Here is a 25,689-nt window from a genome sequence, read left to right on the forward strand (position 1 = left end):
AAACATCCTCTGCGGTTCTAGGATGCCCCTTAGGATGTACCTTGATTGGGAATAATGGGGGTGGCAAGTCTTTCGGTATCTCTGGAGTAGCCTTAGGTAATCCTTCGGCCAGAAGGGGATACATACCATTCATAAGGGCATTTCTTTGTCTGTCTACTTGCTCTGATTTCACTCGGATACCTTCCTCAATTAATAGATTCTCTCGAACTTTGCTTGAACTTTCTTTACTCTTCTCTTCCTGTCTACGTGCTTTTTCTGTACGTCTATGAGATTCTTTACGCCATAACTCAACGGCGTCTTTCTGTGACTGTCTGACTTTCCTTTTCCATAACTCCTCCTCGACTTTCATGATGCACTCTGCATCCCAGGTCCCCGCTGTGGGCCACCTCTGACTTTCTGGTAATCCCTTGGTGTAGTCTACCCATAAATCAAGAAATAATATAGCGTCTAAGCCATGTTTGTGATACATAAAGTGCCCTGGAGTGTCCCTAGGAGGAATAGGGACGGCTTCTTCGAGAACCCCTTTTCTGGTAGTGATCTGTCTTAATTTCGAAAAGAGCGGCATATTGAGAACTGACCTTATACTTGATTTTGACCTGATACTTGAATTTGAACAGACTTAATACAATAAACACGATAATGAACAGTCATTCATACCACGATATACAGAACATACTTAAACACTTTAAACATTAAACATTAAACCTTTAACTGAAACAACAATGATGATCGTCTGCATAACTAAATCACCATGCTTAATTCTTGACACTTACTAGATACTTCGGAACACTTGATATACTGCTAAACAGTACAGATACACTGCTAAAACAGTGCAGACCGGATTTGTGTACCCAAACCCGTCTTGACCGGCACAACCTATGTGCACGTCAGAAATGCCTCCCCAGCAATGGTACTCACCGGGTAGCTTCGGAAACGGAAGGCCTCAGTAACTTGAACTTGAACCGGACTGGACTCGACTCGACTCGACTCGTCGGACACTGGGCTTGACTTCGGACTGGTGGGTCTCTGTATACCTCGGATCTTGCTCTCTCAGCTAGGCTCTGGTCGGGATACTTCGCACTTCTCACCGCCTCGTCTGGGTGTTGATCGCAGTCTCAGTCGCCCCCGCTTGACCGGAGGGAGATACAGGAAATCCTGCTGGTACGCGTTATTGTCCGTCCAGCTGTGGCAGGAGACCGGGCCTGCAACTCACCGCCGGCGCGTGAGATGAGAAAGTGTCCCTGTTCGGGCGCCATCATGTCGTAAATAAAAATTCCTTTACCGGGACTGAATTTGATACAGAAACATTATAAAATAGCTCAGTAAAATGAGAGGCAGAATCCGTGATATTAGAGTTTCGGAATGGGCTTTATTCCAATAATCGATTATAATCTGATGCTTCAAGTTCCATCACCACGGGGGTTCAGGAAGTGAAGTACATACTTTATTGACAAGAAGTAACTTTTATAGTACATACATTATAATGAAGTGAATACAGTAGGCGTAACAATTGATAAGGACATTGACGTTTGGTCTGCGTAACCGAAAATGGGTGTAATAATGAGTAAAAAGAAACATGATTGGTTATGATGTAATACATAGGTGGATCTATAAGATAATACTTGGCATAGATGCGCGCGCAGCAGTATGACGTGTAATTGACGTGTAACTAGGGGGTGACGGGGACTTGACATTTAGCTCTATATGTGGAGACGAGAAGTCTGGGGGGTCAAGTCAACCTAATCCCAAATCATATCTAACATCCTATGTTTAAAGAACTATGTTATCCACAAAAGAAGGACTCTCGGACAGAATCTATTCTATACTGACTGTGCGTGCGTGTACAAGCGTCTAAGTGTCTACACTGAATGCGAGGGGGTAGGAATATTCCATGGTAACAGGGCTATGAATTACTTGCATGAGGACAGAGAAGTTGGGCCTTTTTGCTTGGTAACTGGAAGAATGTTTACTTAAACTACTAGGCAGGAATGCATCGGCTGAGGGGGAAGCAGATAATTCGAAGGTGAAATACAGTTCTTGGCAGAGAGTAGGCTGATGTCAGGCTTCGTGAGCCGCGCAGAGAATGAGACAAAGTTCATGGTCACAGATGCAGGCTCGGACTGGAGCTTTCAGAGGCAGAAGGCAAGAGGAGTTTTGATGACAGAATCAGGGCCTACTTACCTGGACTGTAAAGTGGCATAAGTGAACCATATAAAGCCGGTGGCCTTTCATATTTAGGAATGGAATATCCGGCCTATTTATGGCGGATCTGTCAAAGGACATGTTGACGGTGGACGCACATGTGTTTGCGTCTTCATAACTGGAACTGGAGGGAAACATACATGTACTTGTGACATGCACATGGGACCGTTGGGGTCCAAGATAGGGGACATAACTGACCAGAAAAATCCATATTTCCACACTACAGTGACCATTTATGTAGCCTTTCCTAACCAAGCAAGCAGCCGCAGACGTACACTGACCAATGATGCACTTCTGTTCTATAGTGACCTACCAACTCACCTCAGTCCTTCCACCGTAATTTGCCAAACCACCACACTCCTGCCCTATGCATTCAAACAACTATTGTTCTACCATAACTGTCGAAGCACTGTCCTTCACCCATGTTCTGTAATACAAAAAATATAATTTCTCTTGGACAACCAAACCACCCAGTGGTTAACCATTCTGTTATGACTTATTCGCTACTTCTCAGTCGTCAACCAAGATAACATTTGTTCTGCCATTCGACAAGCAAACTTCCCCATATGGGAAAATGCATCCAATTGCTATGTTTTACTTCTCCATGGTCTCTTGTCGTCATATGTCCTCTTTCTCATATGTGACCATGCCCCCATTTGCGAAGTTTTACTTCCCCATGTTCTCTTGTCCTCATATCTAAAAAAAAAAAAAAAACATATTGTAGGGCCCATCCCAACCTTAAACCATCCCGCCTCATGTTTGATGTTTAACAAAGCAGTCATGGTTTTACCAATGCTTATTTTCAAGCTACAATTCCACCCTAACCAAGCTGCAGGCACACAATGTTTTGCGCTCTGCAGACAAGCACTCACTCTTTTAGCCTGATTATTTTGCCACAATTTTACCCATACCAGTTGAGCATACTCTACCCTACTATAACTTACCAAGACATCAGCATTCCTACCACCAAAATATTGCCAATTTTTCGCTGAGGAACCCAGCGGTCACTGGTCTACCTTGAGTAACCAAGCATCCTCCATATTACCCTGGCTAATTAACCCCTTCAGTGCCCGCCCCTTTCCCCGCCCTGTGCCGGCCGTTTCATTAGCGGGCGGGGTTTATGACGAGCTGGTCTCGTCATGGGCACAGCGCAACCGCGGCCCATGACGAGACCAGCTCGTCACGGGCATTGAAGAGGTTAAAGGGAGAGGAACCAGCCCAGTATCCACCAGTTTATCTTAAACAGCCAAGCCGACACCATTGTGCCTTGAACGACCAAGCAGCGAGCATTGTACTTGAACCACTTGACAGTTATTGTGCTAACTGTAGGAAAATGGCTCTTTTTTGACATGGTCACCTCCATGTTTTGCCTGGTATCTGATGCAGTTTTGACAGAAGTGCATTGGGTTCCTGCTATCCAGGCCCCCAGTGCCAGATCTCTTTCCCTAAAACTGTACTACTGTTCTCCCAATTGACATTACCTTTAGCACCCCCTGTAAGTCCCTAGTATATGGTACCCCTGATACCTAGGGCACGGATGCTAAAGAAGGTCTCTAAGGGCTGTAGGAAGTATTGTGCCCCCCTAAGAAATCCCTCATCACCCTTATGCAATCTGCCATTGCAGGCTGTGTGCCATGGTGCAGAGAAAAGTGAAGACACGAAATGGCACACCCCCTGTGTGCAGTGCCTGCAGACACTGCATGCAGTATAGGGAAGCCACCCCTACAGCAGGTCTTACAGCCCTAAGCAGAGTGCACTGTACTAGATGTGTGGACATATCTGCAGAAGCAGATATGTCCCTGAGATGTCTGAGTCGATTCTTAGAGATTACAAGTATACAGGGAAGCCATTTTGAGAACATGTGCTGGAAACTGGTATTTGCGAGTTTCCCAGTTACACAATGGCTTCACTGAAACTAGAGATATGTTTGTCATCAAACATCTTTTATTAATAAGCCCACACTGTTTCCAGTGATGGATTTATTAATACATGCTCACAGAAGGCACCTTAGAGGAGAAATGCCACCCCCTGGCCTGGCCCCTTTTCGCACCAGGACAAGCAGTAAAATTAGCTAACAGGAGGCGGGAAAATTAGCTAACAGGAGGCGTGTTGCTAGGGATAGTTCCACCCCTAAGGTAGGCTACCCGAGGTGAACACAAAACTTAGAATTCCACCAACTATTTTTTGGCAGAATTAGGCTCACTGGGTCAAGGTTACTCACTCCCCAAAGGAAGTGGTCATATAGAGGGTGTAGCCCCCCCAAAGGTAAGTATCCCATTGCTACTGACTGTCACTCCCCTTAACGCCCCTAAGTTGACTATTTAGGGGCACCCCGGATGCCAGGAAATCCGATTCGACAGACCCGGAAAAAGAGGACAAAGAAGAGTCACGAGAAAAGCGAGAACTGAAGACTTGCTGTGTACTTTTGGCACCAAACCCTACCTGCATGCACCAGTCTCGACAATCCTAACCAGTGATTCGTCCTGCAGCTGAACATCTTCTAAGAACCCTTTAAGATTGCCAGCCATTTGCAAATTGTCAGCAATCTCCCTTGGAGTAGAGGAGCTACTCTCCTGCAGTCCTCAGGCACCGAAGACTCAAAGTCCTGTTCACCTAGTTGCTGCTCCTCGACAAGTCCGACACAGCAACCCCCTAGGAAGAGGTACCTGTGCTCCTGAAGGTCTGGTCTATCACCCAACCAAGTGTGAAGACACCAGGGCCAACCAGAGCCACACATGACCAATACTAGTGGTACCAGACCCCTTGTAGCAAACAGAGCCTGTGAAAGTCCAGTCCGGACTCCGAATACACTGAGACCGTGCAGCCGTGGCGGGACTTCAGCTCCCCAGAGACCCACTTCCAGAGTGGCCCAGCAGGCCTGCTTTTTGTACCCTCAACCGGTGAGACCGACAACCACAAGGCTCTAGGACACACAGAGCCCAGCCAAACTTTCCACTCTGCACTGAGCACCCCAACCTGGGTACTGATGAACCAGCTGTGCCCCCTTGTTTCCAGGACCCTTGTTACCGGAGCCCCCCGTTGGGAGCTTCAGGACTTGTCTCCGAGTCCCCCTCTGCATCCTGTTTCTAGGTGGCCCCCCTTTTTTCCACCAGCGTAGCGCGCACAGCACCCAACCCGACCAGCACCTTTACATGGGGACACCCTAGGGCAGGTAACGAGTAACTGCTGGTGGTACTTTGGACCATGGCCCCCTACGACCCTAAGTCACAGAGGAAACCCCAGAAACCGACCATAAACAACGGTATGCAACATATAATATGCCTTTTCTCCCATAGGGAAGCATTGTTGCTCAATTCTCATTGAATTGAACGATTTACTTACCTGTAAAATTTATATTTAAAAAAAGCACTTACATGAACATTTCTTCGTACCAAAATTTATAGAACAAAACGTCTTACTTTTTCGAAATTGGTCTCACATTTATTCTTGAGCATGTGTCTCATTTATTGCCTCTGTGAATACAACAAATGCTTAGCACTATCCTCTGATAAGCCTAAACTGCTCCCCCACACTACCACAAAAGAGAGAATTTAGTGTTATCAGTTTTGCCTCTGTTAACCAATATGGGTTGCGTGGACTCTTTACACAGTGTACCTTGATTTGGTCCACTATATAAAGAGTTTCTACAATAACCTGATCATCTTAATGGTAAATTGTCATTTTGATGAATTTCAAGAATGAAGAGTCAGACTGATGAAAACAGGCTGATTTAACTTCATTTTAGGTTTTAGATCTTTTCATTGTCAATAAGGCAAAAGAAGAGATACATCAACAACCCACCTACATCCACTGGCCGGTGGTGATCCATTCAATTATAAAGTGTGAGTGTAGCAATAGAGTAGGGCCCCACAAAATTAGTAGAAGGAAAAGGCAATAAGACAACTTATGAAGGAGATAGGGGAAAGGACACAATACCATTCAGGACAGGTGTTGGTGGAGATGATTTAACTTCATTTTATAGAAACGTCAAAATGACGCGATACCTTTACTTAAAAAAAATAAAGGTCTGCTTTGACCTGATACTTAAAAAAAAACAACAACAAAAAACAACGCAGGATGAAAGAAGAAGAAGGTGTGAAGATGGGGTAAGACCACCAAGGGAGTGGACATAGAGAACCTTTTTTTTTTTTTTAAAGCAGCATAGTGGGTGACTCAGTAGCAAAAGGGGCATAGCAGGCAGTGGAAAGGTTAAATAGTTCATGGAGGGTAAGGAGACACCCCTTCCCCTCCTTACTAAAAAGATGGAAAAGTACAGGCCATTAAATGTGGAAAGTCACCCTTGAAGCAGCAGAATAGAAAAAACACATGAAAGATATTTTCTTTAGAAAGGTTTTTGTCAGCTTGGTTTTGTCAACCTGGTGAAATCCTTTCTTGATAGAAAAACATTAGTCAAGATTGTTTTTATGGAAACATTTCATCGGAACCACTTTCTTGAGGATGGTTTTCCGATAAAAGCACTTACAACCCACATGGACAGCATGTTTCTTACCAGAACACCAATCAGCCCCTCTTTTCTACTCCACCCAACTAAGCAGCCCACTCTACCCTGATTAACATAGTAACCAACATTATACTTAATCTAAAAACCAAGCATTTAGCATGGCATTTGACAAGGCCTTGGGCTTGATCGTGGCAAATCATGAATGTTTGATAGCGGTTATGCAATTCCAGCTAGTCCATAAGCCGAAACTTTAAATCTAAACCACCTAGATGTCACAATTAAAGTTGTTTGGTATTCAGGTGCAGCATAGGTGCTGAACCTAGTAGTCACTGTTCCATACTGGTTATCCAGCAAATCAATGTAACCATTTTGAAAGCCAAGAAGCTATTGTTGTACCTCAACAAATTAGCAGTCACTATCCCTGACCAACATAGCAACTACCGTTCTAACCCTTCTAAGCAAACAGTCAGTGTTCTGTTCTGTTCCATCGCACAACAAATGTGGTTCACGTTTGGCCACTTAATCCCTCCTAAATCTCTCTCTGGAAGTCTACCTTTATCTTTCTTGATTAATTCCCTTCTCTGCATCCATGTAATAATACTATCTGCGTTAAATTAACTACCTCACAATTCCATGGGCAAGTAGTTACTGTGTCAGCCTCTGCTTTATTCCATCTCCCTGGTTTATCACTTAGAAACCGTAGGTCTCTCTGTCCAGCATCATACTGTCTGCCTTTTCTTACAGACACACATGCTTGGTGATTTTTCACCTTTGCAAAATGTGCACTGTGTCACCTGGTCTTGTTTGTGCTGATAATTGTGTACTTCCTACAGAGCTTGATGAGTGCTTGCAGTCCTGCATGGATATCCTCACCAGGTACATAACTGACCTCCGAACCTTCATGAAGAAATTTAGTCGAAAGCAGAGTAAGCAAATGACGTTTTTTGAGGATTCCTGTGAAGACCTTCCTCAGATAGAGCAAAGTCATCAGTGGGAATCTCTGAGCTCGGAGGTAAGGTGCAGATGAGGTCCATCGAGAAATCTAGCAATCAAAGATTGTGTAAATTATCTAAGAAGTGCAATCAAAAACCTGGAATGTAGTCCCAGACAGCGAGGAACACAACTGTGTGTGTTTCCAGCAATACAAAATACACATACTCCGTTTTTTTGTAATATACCCTGAAGTAGAGCACTGTAGTCACTTTCTAATTTCCAGTTGACTATGCCAATAACTTTGTTCAGTTTCTGAAATATTGCTATATCCAGCATAAATCAATGGGCAAATGCAGTTCTCCCTCTCTAAATTCTCACTGTTGGAATTGCCAAATGTTGCTATGTATGCAGCAGCACTGTGAACATATGTTTTTTACTAAGACAACCAGTATCTAGTGAAAAGATGTATTTTGGATATGAAAGCAATAGAGTTAAAAGTTGCAGCTGATGAGAGGAAAGGCTGCTGTTAGAAAATTGTGATACATCGCAGCTCCACATTGTGTTATCCCATGTCATTTGAAGCTGCTTTCACAGGGTGCATATAAAGTAATCTGGTTTGACAAAACAGACTTTTAAAAAAAGATTTATGTTAATTAATTTTTTTTAAATAATCTGTTTATTAAGATTTCATAAGTTATTAAACAGATGATCAAGCAAAATGAAAAGAAGAAAAGAAAACCACATAGTTCACTTGATGCTTCATTGGCGTTGCCTTCTGGCAGTGTCACCCCCCATTCATTACCCAGATCTGGAGGATCCATAGCATACATCGTTCACACTGCTCGCTCCCGATAACACTGCCTCCCATCTGCACCCTTTCATGCTTTCGTGGGCAACCCCGGGCTTCGTTTATCAGTTTCTCCCCTACAGAACACAGGTCCATCTCGGCACACCACCTCCCTTATCAGGGGCCATTGGCTGCCACCCCTTCATTGGCTGCCACCCCTGGCAGACATTGTCTGTTTTCCAAAATCACGAAGACCAGCCTCAGTAGAGTCCGCTCGGCGTGAGAAAATCCTCCATTGTACAGGATTTTTAGGAAGGCCATCTTCGTTGTGAGGGCAAATGTCTGGCCAAGGCCAGCTTCAAGCGTCACCTCAATATGATTCCAATAAGGGCAAAGGACATGGCAGCCCCAGACAGTATGGAGAAAATCTCACACAGCCCCCCACATGGTAAACAAGCTGGGTCATGTATTTTATTCATTCGCCACACACTGTGTAGATACCTCGACTGTATCAGACGAAACCTGGCAGTTAAGACGGCCTCTCTCGGGCTCATGAGAGCGGTTGTCCATTTGCTCTAATCAAACATCCCCAAGTCACCCCAATGTTCCCTTAGTGTTTTAAAAGAGTTTGGGGTACTGATCACTAAAGACTTGTAGATAAGGGAAATGCGGCCTTTGTCAAGAAGGGGACGGATCATCAGATTCGCCTCCAGGGGGCTGAATTCTGAAATGTCTTCTCACTCTCTCAGGTATGGTCTGAAAGCACAGTGATTCTGTAGATACCTGTAATTGGGACTTTTCCAGCCCAAAGTCATCTTGAAGCGGTGTAAAGGCCATAATGTCTCCACCTGTCAGGACGTGGCCCAGGGTACTAATACCAAAGGAAGTTCCACCCATGGAGCCCATCTAACTGCAACACATCTGATCTGGGAGCGCTGTACCACAGGGGCATCTCTTGCATCAGTCTACCCTCCCAGTGTAGGTCTCTGAGTGGGGACGTCAATATTTTCAGCAAGCTCTGGCTATGTCAGTAGGGGGGTTTGCGGTAGCAGCCGGCTTTCTAATATATAATGGAGCGGGAGGTGACTGGCCATGAACCTCCTCTCCAATCAGTATGTTGGATCATCTGCTGGCCCATAAACCCAGTTGTTGAGGACCAGGAGTTGAGAAGCTCAGCAATAGAATAATAGATCCATCATTGCCAGTCCACTGTCAAAGGTGGACATACAGCATTTGGTGACTGCCTCCCGTTGGGGCCCGCCACCACAGACAAATGCTTTTAGGGCTAAAGTGAACATTGCCAATGTTGACTTTGATATATAGTGAGGGTCATTTTGTAGTGTGTACAAGAGCCATGGGAAAGTAATCCTCTTCAGCAGTGCCACTTAGTTGATTATGGATCAGGGCCGCAACAACCATCGCTGTGGGTCGCTACAAGTTGAGAGGTGAGGTTGTCTATCCTAGACAGTATCTCAGTATTGTGGATATTCATCCCCAGGTAGCCAGGTGGTGGAACCTCGTTGCTGCCAGTATGAGGCCCGGGCCCCAAGTCAAGTGTTCAGTCAACCATCCCCACCCCCTCCTCCTCCTTGGCCTGATTTGGAACAGCTTAGGCTTGCCCTAGTTGTCCCATAGCCCAGAGTAGTTCCTAAAAGTATTGAGTATCTCTCTGATTGTAGGCCATGTAGAAAATGGTTGGCTGAGATAGACCAGCAGGCCATCGGCGTATAGAGATAGACTATTCCTCACAAGTCACAGACCACTTAAAGGCCTCTAGTTGTGAATCAGTCTGGATAAGATGTGCGCAAATAGTAAGGGTGACCAGGGAGGACATCCCCATCTCATATCCCTTTTTAATGCTGTCAGGGTTGACCTGAGTGCATGGTCTACCATAGAATAGTCTAATGTAGGGCAGATAATGGGAGTCGAAGTCTAGATATTCGAGCAGTGTGAACATGTACCCCCACAGGACATTGTCAAAAGCCTTCTCAAAGTCAATCTGAGGCATGGCAGGCGGCTGTCCCAGCTAATCGGCTGTTACCAATGCATTGTGTAGCCGTTGAATGTTGTGTCCCTTCGATCTGTGGAGCATAAAGCTACTTTGGTCTTTGTGAATGAGATATGTGATTACAATGCTAAATCATGTTGCAGAACTTTGGCCAGGATCTTGGTTTTGCAGCTAATGAGCAATAAAGGCCTGTACGAGGAGCACCTCCACGCGGGACGGTCTCGTTTAAGGATAGTGATAATGTGTGAGTCGTCCAGGTCTCACAGAAGTCACCCCGCTCACTGATATTGGCCTGGCAGTGGAAGCACTCTACCATGAGGCCATTGGGGAATGGGGAGTTCCCCCATCAGTTGAGAGATAGGGTTGGGGATCTCAATCATGGTAAGCGGGTCTTCAAGTACTCGCCGCTTAGCTTCCCTTAGGAGCACAGGATGGACCGCTGATACATAAGAATAACGTTCTGTTGTTGAGCAGTTCCGCTGCTCATCGTAGAGTGCTGCATTGTAGGTGATAAACTTGTTCACCGCACCTTTTGGAGCAGAGTGGGGGTATTACCCAACTCATTCTCAATTATGGTCATAAATCGGTTCCTACCTGTATGCTGGCTTAGTCAATAAACTAGTTTGCCCGTCTTATTACCATGTTCATAGAGGTGGCTTTGGGACACCTCCCAAATTTTCCTAGCCTCATCCATCTAAAGCTGTCGGAGTGCTAATGCCGCCATACTCTGCATCTCATGCCACTCGATCCATGGCCACAATCTCACACTGCTTTTCCAGTTTTTTTATGGGCCAACCGAGAGAATCATCTTCTCCATTGTGGCAGAGTCAATGGACCATGTCAAATTATCGTGCAGAAATGCATCAAAAGTTCTGTTGTGAAATCCTCCAATCCTTCCAACGGGTCGAGGAATGCAGATGGCCAAAATTGACCTGCATCTCCAAAGCAGACAGGCTTAGACATAAAGCTGAATAGCAGATCAGATGACAGGTGTGCAGTGGAAACCAGGAAATAGCCAAGTTAGCAGAGGGTACCATAGACCCCAGAGAGAAAAGTGTAGCCCCCGGGTTCGCAATGGTAGTGCTGTCATACATCACTTTTGCCCGGAGAGCCAACAACAGTAAGTCATAGAGGGGAGCTACGGGGCATAGGTCCCACCCAATCATGGGCAGCATTCTTCAGGCTGTTAAAGTCGTGGCCTATAATTGTAAGTCCCTCTGGGGCTGAATGCTCTGCCTCATCAAGACATGAGAGGAATGACTGCATGAGAGGGGGTGGGGCATAAACAGAACAGAAAACAATAGGAGAGCCCAAGAGCAGCCCGCCACCCAGAGAAACCTACCCAGATCTTTATGGAGTATTTAATCTATCTTGAAAGGAATGTGAGCATGGATCAGGACCGCTACCCCCTCGAGCCCCTGTGGAATCCCACATGGTGGACTGTGGTGAACCCATATGTGTGTAGGCAACGGCATAAAGTAAGTTTCCTGGAGGAGGAGCACATCCACACCCAATTGTCCTGTCTGCCTGAGAGTGGCACCATGCATGACCCTGTTAAGGAGAGTATTCACGTTCTATGTCAGGCAGCGAAGGGAAACATCTGTGTTACCTGTAGTCAGTGTTGTGTGTTAACTTGTGAGGTGTAGGGGCCATCTGCTGCCCGTGACAGCTGGACCCCTGCATTAGCAAATGTCCAGTTGAGTGGGCGTCTCCACCGTGGGGTCGGCCCCCAGGCTCGTCGCCATCTTTCCGCTGTATGGGTAGGGTTTCTCCTCCAGTCAAAACGCAAGGAGTGCTAGAGGGGTTTAAAAACCTGCAGGGCTTGACTCCCCTACTCCGTAAAAAATAACACAAAATGAAACCCCTTTAAAGGACAGTTTCCTTCACCCACCCGAGGGTAGCATGCTTCATCATAGGGTAGCCTCCTTGCATTATGAACCTAGTCATAATGTGGGCTACAACCTCCTCTCTGAGAGGGAGGAGCTCAGGGATGCTTTTTGGTAGAGAGAGGTAAAATAAATACCATAGGTGAACTGAGTGTTGTGAGGGGTGCAGAGCAAAGTGACTGTGAGATAAAACTAGCTCCAGGGTACGCAATAGACTTCATGAGGGTGGCCCTGGACCAGGATTAAAAACCAAGCTGTAACAGGAGGGAATTCATCCTGCCATTGAGTAAAAAATAGTATGACATGTTTCAGCCTAATCCCCTCGACAGAGGTTTGGCGGCCTTTTTCAGGACCTTATGGAAGCTTCTGCAATGTATGTATTCGGAACAAGTGATAGAAAAGCAAAAAGCAAAGTACCTTTAAAAGAGACACTCCAGTAGCACTTTTCCTTTTCTAATGACCCAGGGGTTTCATTTTGTGTTGTTGTCTCGCCTCCTACCACTGCCAGGCAAGCTCCGGTGTATCAAAGAAGAACGATTTGGAATGAAAGATTACCTTGAGTGTAGCTGGAAAGAGCAGCATATACCTGAGCCCCAGACCTCTCCGTTTCTATTTCACAGTCATCAATTTACGCAGTTTTAGACTTTTCTGGTGTAGTCTGGGAAAATCATTATAGTGCAGGAGTCATAGTAAACAGTGCCCTCCAGTCTGCTCATGTGTAAAACGAGGTCTTAACCCTGATAATTCAGAAATCCTGCTATCATGGGTCTGGGCAGGGCCTCAGGGGGACGGCCTTGGCCCCAGTTCCCGAAGAGCCAGTTCCAGTAGAAATCAGAGGGACTTCTCCTGTATAGGCACCAAGGTGTCAAGCCAGGACAGTAGGAAGAGGCCCGGCCCGGACCCCTCCACTCCCTCTGGAAAGCCCGTAAATTATTCCTGCAGGAAAGATCCTCCGTGTCTTCCACACGCACATAAAGATCGAGGGACTCTGCTGGGGTCTGGGTAATATATTTGTCTATCTTTCACTTGTACGAAGTAGAAGGTGATCTATTTCGGCCACCAAGCATCGCAGCTGCATATAAGGGGTCAGTGGAGCACATGCGATATACCACTAGGGCAGCTTTATAATGTATCATCCCTGGGTGCATTGGGCCGCTGCCAAGCAGGGCAATGTTGCAGGTTGAGTCCCTCCAGATCGAAGGAGTGGGCATGTTGGGGTGCATCCAGGGGAAAAGGAAGGGAAGAAACAGCCTCTGCAGTCACCCGTCTCAACTAGGGCGGCACGATGTAATCTTCTGGAGGGTACATTGGGCCCGCACAATCTTCAATAATAGAGGGCCTCCCCGGTATCCAGGCACTCAGTATCCATCCAGGACGAGCTTGCAGTTGTATGTGAAGCCTAGGCTGCACCAGACCATAATGATGAATGGTCTCTGGCTCCCTGGGACCCGTCGCCCCCTGGTCACACCTCCAATCTGCCCTTCGATCGGAGACCAGGACCTCTCCCAAGTCTGCTTATTGCTGTGTTGTAATGGTGTAAACCAGGAGCACGAGCAGCCAGGGAGGTGGGCCAGTTGCTTTCAGTTTCCCACACATCCCTCTCTCTGATCCAGGCCCCCTCACTGCCAAACAGCTTGGGACATCTGAGTTAACCCCCCCCCCCCAACCCCGGAGAGGTGAGAGACACTGCCCTCTCCTCTCCTGGAGAGTTGCAGGGCCCCCACCACGCCTTATCACAAAGACCTATGTTTGTTTCTCTGGTCCCCGACCCGCTGAGCACCATAGGGAGCAACGTGGGACTACAAGTGGTCAGGGATGTAGGTGGGCAAATCAACAGCAGTGTAGCCAGTTGTCTCCAGGAAGGTAGAGTAGGGGGTCGCAGTGACAAAGCAGGATCCTGGTGTGCAACACAGTTTCCGCCATATTAGATGTCACAGCACCATAGTTGCACACTCGAAGCAGTTAAAAGACTGTCCCAGCGCCCCAAAGCCTGCGCTCTCTAGGCAGTGCGCCTATTCTGTAGGTCACCCTACAATGCAGTGGTGTAGGATCACACGGGTGGCAGTCGGAGCGTTATTAGTACACGCCCGCCATGTTGGCTGCATAGCTATCACCCTATGTCAATTTTTAACCATCTAACAGCATTACCTAATAGCTGTGTTATTGCCAATCATCGTCTTTAGTGACAAATACTCAATTTAGTTTAGTCATACAAACTTTGGGACCATAAATATACAGATTGTACAAACTACAGTAGTTTGATTAACTTTTATTATCTTTAGCTTTTCAGCCTTTTTTTAGCGAAGATGTCAATGACAAGGTACACTGCTGCATAATGATACTTTACACATTAATTTAAACTAAATTGCAAATATTAGTAGTTGTTCAACTCCCTCTCACCTTTTGGGTGTCTAACTTAAAATAGTAAAAACTGCATAGAAAGTTTTAGCATTGAGAGCACAAACAATTTGGAAGGACGGGAAACTTGGGTTGTATTTCCCCCAAAAAATAAAGATTAGTACAGTAGTTAGTATTTCAAGCCTAGAACAACTACTGTCGTTTTTGAGAACTACCAGTGCAGGTCCTCACGTGACACTGTCTAACTATCAACAGATAATAGCAAGAAAGGCTGGATTGTGCGAATTGAAATCCTTCGCCTAATAGGCTGTCATTATTCATCAGTATATTGCTTTGCCCTTCTTTTGTGCGCTTGCCTGCGTGCCAGGGCAATAAGTCAGGTGAGTGCCAGTAAATACTGGCACTCACCTGACCTGCTCTGTAGCAAATAAATACTGCAGCATTTACCATCATGATTTCCTTTTTTCTTTACAAGTAGACTTACCATTGCCCTTTCGAGTGGATAAGATAGTCCTTCATTTTGGTCTGCCATGTATTGACTAAAAGGAACAATATGGTAGTGTTAAACGAAATATTGTGTAACATTTTTGTTTTTGCTTTGTAGTTTCATAAATAAACATGTATTTTCTGCTTTGCACTTTCAGCAAGTTATTGCTGATGCTATTTTAAGCAACAAGATTCCTGAAGTACAGACATTCTTCCGATCAAATGGCTGTGAAATGTACACACTAGATCAGCTGACACGAGTTGGCTTGGACCTCACCTATGACCGCCTTCTGAAGGAGAATTTGATGGAGGCCTCGCTGCTGCTGAAGAACATGGTGAGTGCTGAAGAATCCTGGTCACATAGTATCTAAGTATGCTGATAAGCACCATCTGCTGATATATATCTGCTGCTGACGGTGCCTGAGCCTGTTGACATGTTGCGCAAGTTGAGAGGCAGTACTCGCTAGTACAAAGTAACTGCAAGTATGTAGCACACTATGCAAGACAACTAGTCATATAAAATCTGACCCCAGTGACTTGTAGCTGATGCTACAGCGCCTTCCAAGCCATGCAAACACTGTAGTACAGGAGCAGTTTGCTTCCTCCAGTACAGGACTGTATATTATAGTGCTGTCACCCTCTCTAGAGATGAAAGGCACTATTTGAAATGATCTAGTACTGTTAAATTTGTGAAATGATGCTTTGAACAATATGTTCCTACCAAATATGGTGTTCTAATGCAACCGTATTTCTACAACCTGCTTTTCAGTTGATTTTCAATTAGTAAGAATGCTTTAAATACATTCGTTAATTTTATTTTCAATGGATATTAATCTCCTCGATTTCTTTGCAATTTGTTTTATGAAAAGTCAATGTATTGTCTTTATAATTATTAGTAAAGATATTAATGATAGGAGGGCGGAGCCATGCCGCGGGCCAAGATGGCCGCGCAGCAGTGATGCTCAGATCGGCAACCCAGCTCCGATCAGGCTATCTTGCAGTAATGGCCAGCTGAAAGCTCCAACTCACGAGGCTTTCCATCCTTGCCTGCTGGAGAAGCGGTGAAGGAGCTTATGTCCCGGAAAATTGCCTGCAGCGCACGAATATCGGCTGTGGAGGGCGGGGCCTGTCGCGGCCTACATCCTGGCTTGTTGGGACCTCTGGTCTGATGCCTCTGTGCTCCCGCTGACTTCGCTGGAGAGATCCTGCCAAAGACTTAGACCTTTGATCCTCTGATCCTCTTGCCAGCACCTGTCTCAGCACGCCTCCCCTTTCTCGCCAGCAGTCTCAGTGGCCACGCATTCAGCTGTCGACGCTCCCGTAGGCCACCGGGGTGCCAGGGGCCTAGTGTGCGCCATGGGGGCAGCCACCCGGTTGTGCTTGGGGATTGAGGGTGGAGGAATAGACGCGCTGCCGACTGGAAGTGTCCCTGTCTGCAAACCGAGCGAGTGGAGCGAGGAATTCCGACTGGGACATCACAACCGGGGCATCGCTCACTCAGCCGCGCAGGTAGGAAACGCGGGCTTGCTGGTCCTGAATTTGATACACTGGGCAGGGGTGAACGCTGGCTTATAATTTCGCCAGAAACTGGCTCCTTGCAAACGCAGCGCGGCAGTCCCTTGTAGTGTGGGACGTGCGATCTCCCCAGCACTCACCATCCTGGACACCACATGTCTCCCCGGCAGAGGGCACAGCTTCTTCTTCCTGCTTATAGGGCAGACCCACTCTCGGACTTCTGATCCATTATAGCTAACAAGTGTGTCTGGGGCCTGTCTTGCGGGCTGCTCCTGCTCCGCAGTTTGTGTGACGCTTCACCTTTGCTTGGCTTCCTGCCAGTTGGGAGCCACTCGCCTACTCCATCCCTCCACTGACTCCACAGACTCGTGCCCTCCTCACCCTGTGGTGCCGCTACAGTGACTGGCGGCGGGCGACTCTTCTAGCTGTGAGCTCACAGGAATTGGCAAAAAAGACCACAAGCAGAGAGTGTTATCCTTTTCAGCTGCTACAGACAAAACACAAGATTCTAGTGTCGCAATGGCGGACAGTGCTCAAGGCCCGGCTGCAATACCAGGTACTGCTGCCTCCCACTTCGATCTTCTTGTAGAACTCAGGGCCGAATTCAAATCGATTGATACCAGATTTGACACGCTTGATAAGCGCCTGGACTCCCTTGGGGCCAAATTAGACATTCATGATCAGCGGCTTGACACGGCAGAAGGTTGTATATCGGATCTCGAAGATGGCGCCGCTCAATCGACGAAACGATTGGACCGTATGGAGAAAATCCTAAAAGACATCGCCATCAAAAACGAAGATTTGGAGGCACGCAGTCGCCGCAATAACCTCCGTATAATTGGAGTTCCGAAGTCGACAAACATGGGCAGAATGGACTCCTTCGTGGAATTGCTGCTAGTCTACATTTTTAGTAAAGAAGCATTCACTCCCGGCTTTGTGGACGGACGCATCGTTCGTTGGGCCCATGCCCCAATCCTGGTTGCCTGCCTTGCTCCATCATTGCCCGTATAATGAACTTCCGCGACAGGGATACTGCTTTGCGCATGGCCAGAGAGCAAGGTGCGATCACATGGCAGGGCTCCGCTGTGTCCTTCTTCCCAGATTTTACTGTTATGGTCCAAGACGCCCGCCGCAAATTCACCGGGGTCAGGGCCACACTGCAGAATCTGAGACTTAGATATGGCATGCTGTACCCGGCACGTCTGCGGGTCGTTGTTAATGGGAGATTCCACATTTTCGACAACCCTACGGACGTTCATACCTTCTGTAAATCATAAAAGGGCGCGGATAACCAACGGAGAGATGGGGGTCCAGATTCAGCCCCTCCACACAGTGGATCTGTTGCCGGCGTAGAACTCTTTTCTCGTGAATGACTCTTGCTATATTACCGATATAATCTAAACACATGCCGTATAGTTTTGTCAATCAAAGTAATCAGACAGTATGACTGTTTTTCTATGTTATTGTTTATGTAATGCTGGGCTCGACTGGAGCGTTGCTTCCCCCCTAGGTGCGTAGCACATTGTTGAACTTTCAAACTCAAATGCATCATTCACTGAGCCTGTTTTTTCCGAATAGGGAATTTCCAGGATGCATTAGGTTATTGTTTATTTGGTTATTACCTTGCGTACTGGGACGCGAGGTTGGGTGGGGGGTGGAGGGAGGGGGAAATTTCAAACTTGTTAGATGTTATCCCTTTGCCAGCTTTAACCACAGCATTATCACTGATTCTCATTACGCGCTTCACATTCATGGTTGCACTACACATCACACATGACAACAGTCCCTGACTTAGCTACCCATTCATATCTGTCTTTCATCACCTGGAATGTTAGGGGACTAAATAACCCTAAAAATTTTAAATGTGTGGTCCATTATGTACAACGGCACAAAGTAGACGTCGCCTTCCTACAGGAGACACATTTACCAAGGTCCAAATCCACACGCTTTGTGGCCGGCTGGGGTGCTCATCGTTTTTTCTCCAATTACAGCACCTATGCTCGGGGCACAGCAATCCTAATCCACAAGAGACTTCCTTTCTCACTGTCTTGCTGCCATACTGATCAGGAAGGGCGTTACACTATAGTTGATGGGTCATATGGTTACTGTGAGAAGTTGGCCTGCTATATGCTGTTCACTAGTTAAAGTGGACACCTTGCACCAGTACAAGTCGACTCTTATGGTAGATAGGATTAAGACAACCTTTAAAGAAAGCTATCCTAGTGGTAGCTGTGGAGAGCAGCCTTCAGGCTAAGTCTTGGAGGAATGTAAAGCAGCTTGTTTTACCACATATTCTCTTGAATCACCAAATGAAAGGACACCACACAGGTATATATATCAAATATATATGTATTTACTACTAAACAACTCTCTACTAATCTCTTTATGAAATTAGAAGTCAGGAACTTATGCACAAATCAACGTTTCAAAATAAATTAAGCACAAATATGGCTGGGGCCCTAGGGGCATACCAGACCATATACTAAAAAAGAGACTTAAGAACTACGACTTGGAAAGGGACAAGGCCTAGGGCCTTTAGAAGTGTTGGGGCCTCACGAAACCACCCAAGGCAGGTAAGTAAAGGACGCACGGGGGACGCGTGCAGTGTGTGAACACAGGCGCGAATCGCCGTAGACTTCAATGGGGCAAGTCGCTGTTAGAAATTAAGAGTTTAAGGGCACTTCGGGAGAGTCTACAAGCAAGGCACTTACAGGGTAAGTAGTTCTAGGGCCAACACGCACAAGAGCAGGAGTTACCTCACCCAGGGAAGCCGGGTGCATAAGTGGTTTGAGTTGTCGGGTCGCGGCGTCGTTTTCAATGGGGACCAGTGAAGACTTGCTGCTTGCGAAGAAGGAAGATGTGTCCGGTGGAATCCAAGACTGGATTCAGAAGAAGGAAGACCTGAAAGCAGAGGGGACAGTGTTCAAAGTCACTTGGCAGTGACCCGGGGCAAGGAAGATGAATGCCCACAGTCGTCGAAAGATTCAGGTAGTTCACGGGTGTCTTGACTCTTTAGCCACGAGGTCCAGGAGGTGTCGACGACGACCAGGAGCTGGATTCAGCATGTCCCACAAAGTCTGCAGCTTACTGTGGTGTCGGTGACCAGATAGAAGCCAACAAGCCTTGGCAATAGCATGTCTCGTGGATTGGAGAGAAAGTCAGCGGTGCAGACCAGCGAGGTCTGGGGGACTCACCCAGCGAGGGTAAGTCAGGGCAGGCCTGGAGCAACCAGGGGAGCCCTTTGGTTTTGTAGAAAAGTCTTCAGGGAACCCACAAGTCAGCTGGCAAGGGATCGCGAAGACGCCTCGGGAGGATCCACTCAACAGGGGCCCACGGTTACTTGGGACGGTGTAGGCCACTGATCTTCGGAGGGATCTCTGCTAGAGGCTTGGACCACATGTGGCCCAAAGCACAGGTTCGTAGAACATCGTGAAGGGTTGCACTCGCCAATAGTGCACGGTACCCAGGGATTGCGGTTCCTCGTCGCTCGTCGGGTCCACTTGCCTCAGCTTCGCTGGGGACTCACGATGGCCTTGGAGAAGTCAGGAAATCCTCTTCCTGGGCTGCAGGGACTTCGTGCGGGAGCGGTGGAGTTTGCGACCGTTGTTGCAGTTTTTAGTGCCTGCCAAGCAGGGGAGTTACTCCTTGACTCCAAGGGAGATTCTTCAGTCTTCCAGAGGTAGTGGAACGTCGAAGGTCCAGGATTCTTCTTCAGAGCCTTGTCCAGGGATATTTAGTTTGCAATGGCAAGGGTTCCCTAACTTATACTAGAGGGAAGGGAGGGACTAGCTCTATGACCCCACCTATGGGAGGGTCAGGGGAGTGCGTGGCTACACCCACTTCCCTGTGTCCAGTTTCGCGCCAGAAAAGGGGCAGGTAGCCCCTGAGCCGGTTTGAACTGGTGTATGCACAGAGGAGCCTTTTGCTCCCACAGTGCAGGATTTCAAAGCACTCTAGGAGTGCACCCACCCAGCCCCAATACACTAAACCCTGTCTGGGAGGTGGTCACACCTCCCTGTGACAGGATACCTATTGTTGGGCTTCCTCCACTGCGAGTTTTGGTCATCAGCAGGAGGGCAGCCCAGTGTCTGTGACTGGTGGCATCCATTTTGTGATGCCAGGGCTCTTTAGGATTCTACCGCGTTTCCACAGTGGGTACATGTCTATCCCTCTAGAAGGGTGGAATCATACCCCCACACCAGTTACTGGTGTGGGTGTATGATTCCAAAGCGTTTGACACCAAACACAACATGTTTTGATGCAGCCATTCCAAAGTTAGCATTTACCGCGAGGTTAAAATGCACTTAAGTGTATATGGTTTGACCGCATTCACAAACAGCCCCAGACAATGGACTCTGAGAGCTGCAGAGGGTCCCTGCTCAGGCAGAGGCACCCCCTCACATGGAAACCAAGCACCCTGCCCTCAGGATTGATAGGGCCTGCCTTAGGGGTGACTGATAGGTTTAAATGTGTGTGCAGGAGAGATATAGGGAACCTATATCTCAGTGAGGAGTGCTAGCACCACCTCACCCAGGCTGTTGTGTCAGATTTAGTCTGCTTCCCAGGGGTGGCATAATACATGCTTCAGCCCCTGGTAGGCCTGTGAAGTACCTATGCCCTGGGTACCTAGGGTACCATATACTAGGGACTAATAAGGCACCACAGTATTCAATCACTAGTGCACTTAATATGCACTCCATGTCGTTTAGAGAGAACAGAGAGGCTTCCTCAGTAAATATGCAAGTATGGCGAAGACGAAAGGCCGGGGCGCACGCTAGCACAGCTACTGAGACCACCATACTCTAAATCGTATATCACGGCTCTCAATTCAACTTCAGGGCTCCCGTTAACGGATACTGTTGATATCCGAGACACACTTTTAACGTATTACGAGGAACTTTACACCTCTAAACTTGCGCATTCCCCTGGGGCGTGTGAAGACTACTTCAATGAGATCGCGCTGGTATATATGGACAAATACATGCCGGATTTCCTTGCTGAGCCTTTCTCAAAGGATGAGATAATAGACGCGATTGATGCTTTAAACCGTGCCTCCGCCCCTGGCCTGGATGGCTTTACGAGCGATTTTTACAAAAGATATCCTAGCCCCTAAACTTTTGGAGGTCTACCATGAATCCTTGGAACGGAATCTGCTTCCGCCGACGCTGCGGGAGGCGGTTATCGTACTGTTGCCCAAGCCCAGTAAGGACCCCTTGCAATGCGTATCATATCGGCTGCTATCATTGTTAAACTTTGATTATAAAATTCTGGCCAAAACTATCTCAGTGCGTCTTGCCCTGTTGTTACATAAACGAATATCCCCAGTCCAGTCGGGATTTGTCCCCCATAGATCTACCTCCTTAAACCTGCGTACTCTCTTCGCAGTCCGCCACCGCATCAACCCGGCGGTTCTGGCAGCGGCCATGCTTTTAGATGCGGAGAAAGCTTTTGTTACTCTTGAGTGGCCCTTTATATGGAATGTTATGCACCGGTTGGGCATACCCTTTGGATTTGTCAACCTAACCGCGCTGCTGTACTCGGCCCCCACTGCGCTTAAATGGAACGCTTTCTCACTCCTTTGCATTATCTCGAGGCACAAGGCAGGGTTGCCCTTTGTCTCCATTGCTTTTCATATTGGCAATGGACCCACTGGTTAGACACTTTCAGGAATGGCATCTCCAAAGAGGGCTCCAGTTCAACACTGGGCCTTTATTGGTGTCACTCTACGCAGATGACGTTATACTATATGTTAGGGACCCCAAAACCAATTGGCCCCCTTGATCGGAGAAATAATTCGGTTTGGCAGTTTCTCTGTCCTAAGTATAAATTGGCACAAGTTTGTGATATTCCCCCTTACCACCCACTGGCACAGTCCGATGGGAATGTGGGTACCCACTCACCTGGTGCTCCGATTCTGTTAAATATTTAGGGATAATCATATACTTAAACACTGTCGAGATACTATTATTAAACTATGGCACGACAATACGCAATTTAGAGCAGCAGGTGGAGAGGTGAATTAGGCTTCCGCTCTCGTTAACTGGGCGTGTAGCACTAATTAAGACAATTGTCCTGCCGAAGATCTTGTATTTATTCAATAACATACCTATCCCTCTCACGAACTGTTTCTTCGAGTCCAACACCCACCTTATCCGGCTGACTTGGGGGGGGGGGGGTGGAGAAAGGGGAGACGCGCCCCAGGGTCCGCTGGGAGGTCATGACCCTCCCATACCACAGTGGAGGATTGGGAGCCCCTAACTTTGTTATATTATTTGATTGCGCAATGTGGCTATGCGCACTCCTGGTTTCACCCTGACGCCAGAATCCCCTATGAGTCCTGAAGCATATCTCGTCCTTCTGAACTCCTTGAGCACGGTGCTACCGCAGGGTTACCCGCGCGATCCACTAGACATCCAGACGGTGTCCACTACCAGTTGTGCCTGGAAAAAAATGCTCAGGGTGCTGTGTTCTCCGAGTATGTACTCCCCGAGCCTACCGTGATGGATCCCAATTACCGGGGAAAGGATAGTACAACGTACACTTGCTAGGTTTGACGTGAAAAAAATAGGCGATCTTTACATTGAGGGCCAGGTTTCCTCAGTCTCCGACAGTGACAAGTTTCCAGAGGCTTCATTTATGGATAGGTTTGTGCTTGCCCGCATGCAAGCAGCTTTAAAAGCTAGGGTCCCCGGCTTTCCCATTGAACCCAACTCTAACCCCCCTGTTCATAATACTAGACAGTAGCACAGGGGACCATTTGGTTTCTAAATTATACAGGGCCTGCATAGAGATGGTTTCAGTCCACGACACCAAGATACGAGCCGCATGGGAGGCAGACCTGGGCCATCCTATGTCTGATTATTAATGGGCTGCGTGCTGTTTACAAACTGAGGAGGTGTCCTTAAACAGCAGACATAAGCTTCTCTGCTTCAAATTCCTACGGCGAATTTACATCACACCTGAAATGTCACAAAAATAGACCATGACAGGCCCCACTACTGCCTTAAATGTAGGCCCCACATGCAGACTTTGCGCACCTGGCTTGGACATGTCCCAAGATAAGTAGATTCTGGACCGACCTATTTCACACATTGGGGGACATAATTGGTTTTGATCTAGACCCTTCAGCGGCCATAGCTTTATTAGGATATGTACATAACATCCCTAAATCGGTCAGGAAGTTCACAGCGTTGGGGCTGCTGCTGGCAAAAAGGGAGATTGCACTTAAATGGGGGCGGAGGGCGGTACCACAGTGCAAGGACTGGCTACGCAGTCTCGCGCACTGCAACCTCAACTACGATTTATCAGCCTCATGCATCAAGCCAAAATCCAGTCGGTAAAATACCCATTCACTAATAGCTCCCGGTTTTGAGTTAAAAATACCCAATCCCAATGCATCAACCCAAAAGCAAAAATCGCTATTTAAGGAATCCTTAAATAGCGATTCCTTAAATAGCGATAGCATTTAAGGAATCCCAAATAGAGATTCCTTAATTTAAGGAATCTCAATTTGGGATTCCTTAAATGCAATGCATGAAAGTAAAAAAATTAGCGAATTCGCTAATAGGGGGAGCAAATTACCATGAAGATGAACTGCATGGTAATTTGCTACAAGTTTGAAAAATGCACTTTTGTGCATTTTTCAAAGTTTCATGTTGCGCACACACATGCCCTTAGAGCATGTGTGTGTGCAACATATGTGCACATATCAATTTCAGGGGTGCAATAGGGTGTCATTTTGACACCCTTGCACCCTTGAAATTGCATGAGCAATTTGCGAGAACCTACTGGTACTCGCTATTTGCTCATGCAATCTCCAATTCATTCCTATGGGCCTGGAGGCCCATAGGAATGATTGGGATGGCATTCCATAATTGCTACTCGCAATTTGCTAGTAGCAATTAAGGAAAGTTAAGGAATCGCTATTTGAATAGCGATTCCTACATGCATAGCCTTTTGCTATTCCTTATTAGCGATTCCTTATTTTTCGCTAATAAGGAATCGCAAATGGCATTGTTGATGCATGTGCCCCTATATGCTTCCACGTTGCCCAGTAAATCCCGTCCCCGGGATATCTGGGGTCCTTTTAAACAGCACACACCCACAACACAATCACAATCTCACATGCGCCCAAATAGCGGGATCGTACCTGCAGGTATTGGCTGAATTCCAAAACATTGATTTTTACGCACACAACTCGGATACGCCAACTTAACTGGATCATGATTCCTGAAATGTGATTTAACTGCGATTCAGAACTACGATCTTAGAATTGTACTAGGTCAGGGTGTCGTACTATGTACGAGATGTGTTGTTGAGCCTTGTTCGGAGAAGCCATGCAGAGCTCTCTCTCATGTGTAGCAGGTACATCTGTCGAACACTGTGTAATGTTGCACATTTTAATGAATTTCGAGCTGGCAATGACATTGTGCTTATTTTGAAACTGGTAAATAAAGTTAAAAAAAAAGATGTTCATGATAGTAACATTAATCATGTACTGTACATAGCTCAAGCTGCAAACTAAATTGTCTTTTGCCACTTAATCATAGGTGCTGTTTATTACCCAACCAAGTATTAGTCAGTTTGTAAACCCTGTTATGATGCCGTACTTATTTGGACGTGTCAGAATTCGATTCTTGATGCCACACAAATTTGTACAGAGGTTGCAGAAAACCACTGAGCTTTTGTGAATTCTATATTTTCAGCAATATAAATCATTAAGTAATTAGTGTGTGATAGACAGATTGTGATATTAGTAATTAGATAAGTAGTTTTATTAAGGAACAGTGGTTTGTTCCTTGAATATTTTGGGTGGTATTAGCTGTTTTAGTTCGTGCCATTACTATTGCGTGACTAAGAACTAATTTGTCGACATAGCAGATCCTGTATTCTGAATCGTTTAGTTCCTTTATACATCATGCCTGAAGCCCTCCCATAGCTCGGCACTGAAATAGTTACCCTAATACCACCACTGCAGGAGCTTCAAAATCTAAACTGCAACAGCCTGAGATTATGACACGCAGCTCACTCCCAGGCCCCACCCTTTCTTACC

The 25,689-nt window shown here is 46.7% G+C and overlaps 1 protein-coding gene across 1 annotated transcript in view; it reads left to right on the forward strand.

The window, feature by feature from the left end:
* The window catches only part of SPG11 (SPG11 vesicle trafficking associated, spatacsin), a 623,940-nt gene that overhangs the window by 182,029 nt on the left and 416,222 nt on the right, over positions 1-25,689 (forward strand). Inside the window, exons 11-12 of the mRNA XM_085644681.1 lie at positions 7,498-7,676; positions 15,281-15,457. Of these exons, the coding sequence (XP_085500807.1) occupies positions 7,498-7,676; positions 15,281-15,457 (356 nt within the window). The remainder of the gene's footprint in view (positions 1-7,497; positions 7,677-15,280; positions 15,458-25,689) is intronic.

The sequence above is a fragment of the Triturus cristatus genome, chromosome 3_1 (assembly GCF_964204655.1).
Source record: "Triturus cristatus chromosome 3_1, aTriCri1.1, whole genome shotgun sequence".
In the NCBI taxonomy this organism is placed as follows: domain Eukaryota; kingdom Metazoa; phylum Chordata; class Amphibia; order Caudata; family Salamandridae; genus Triturus; species Triturus cristatus.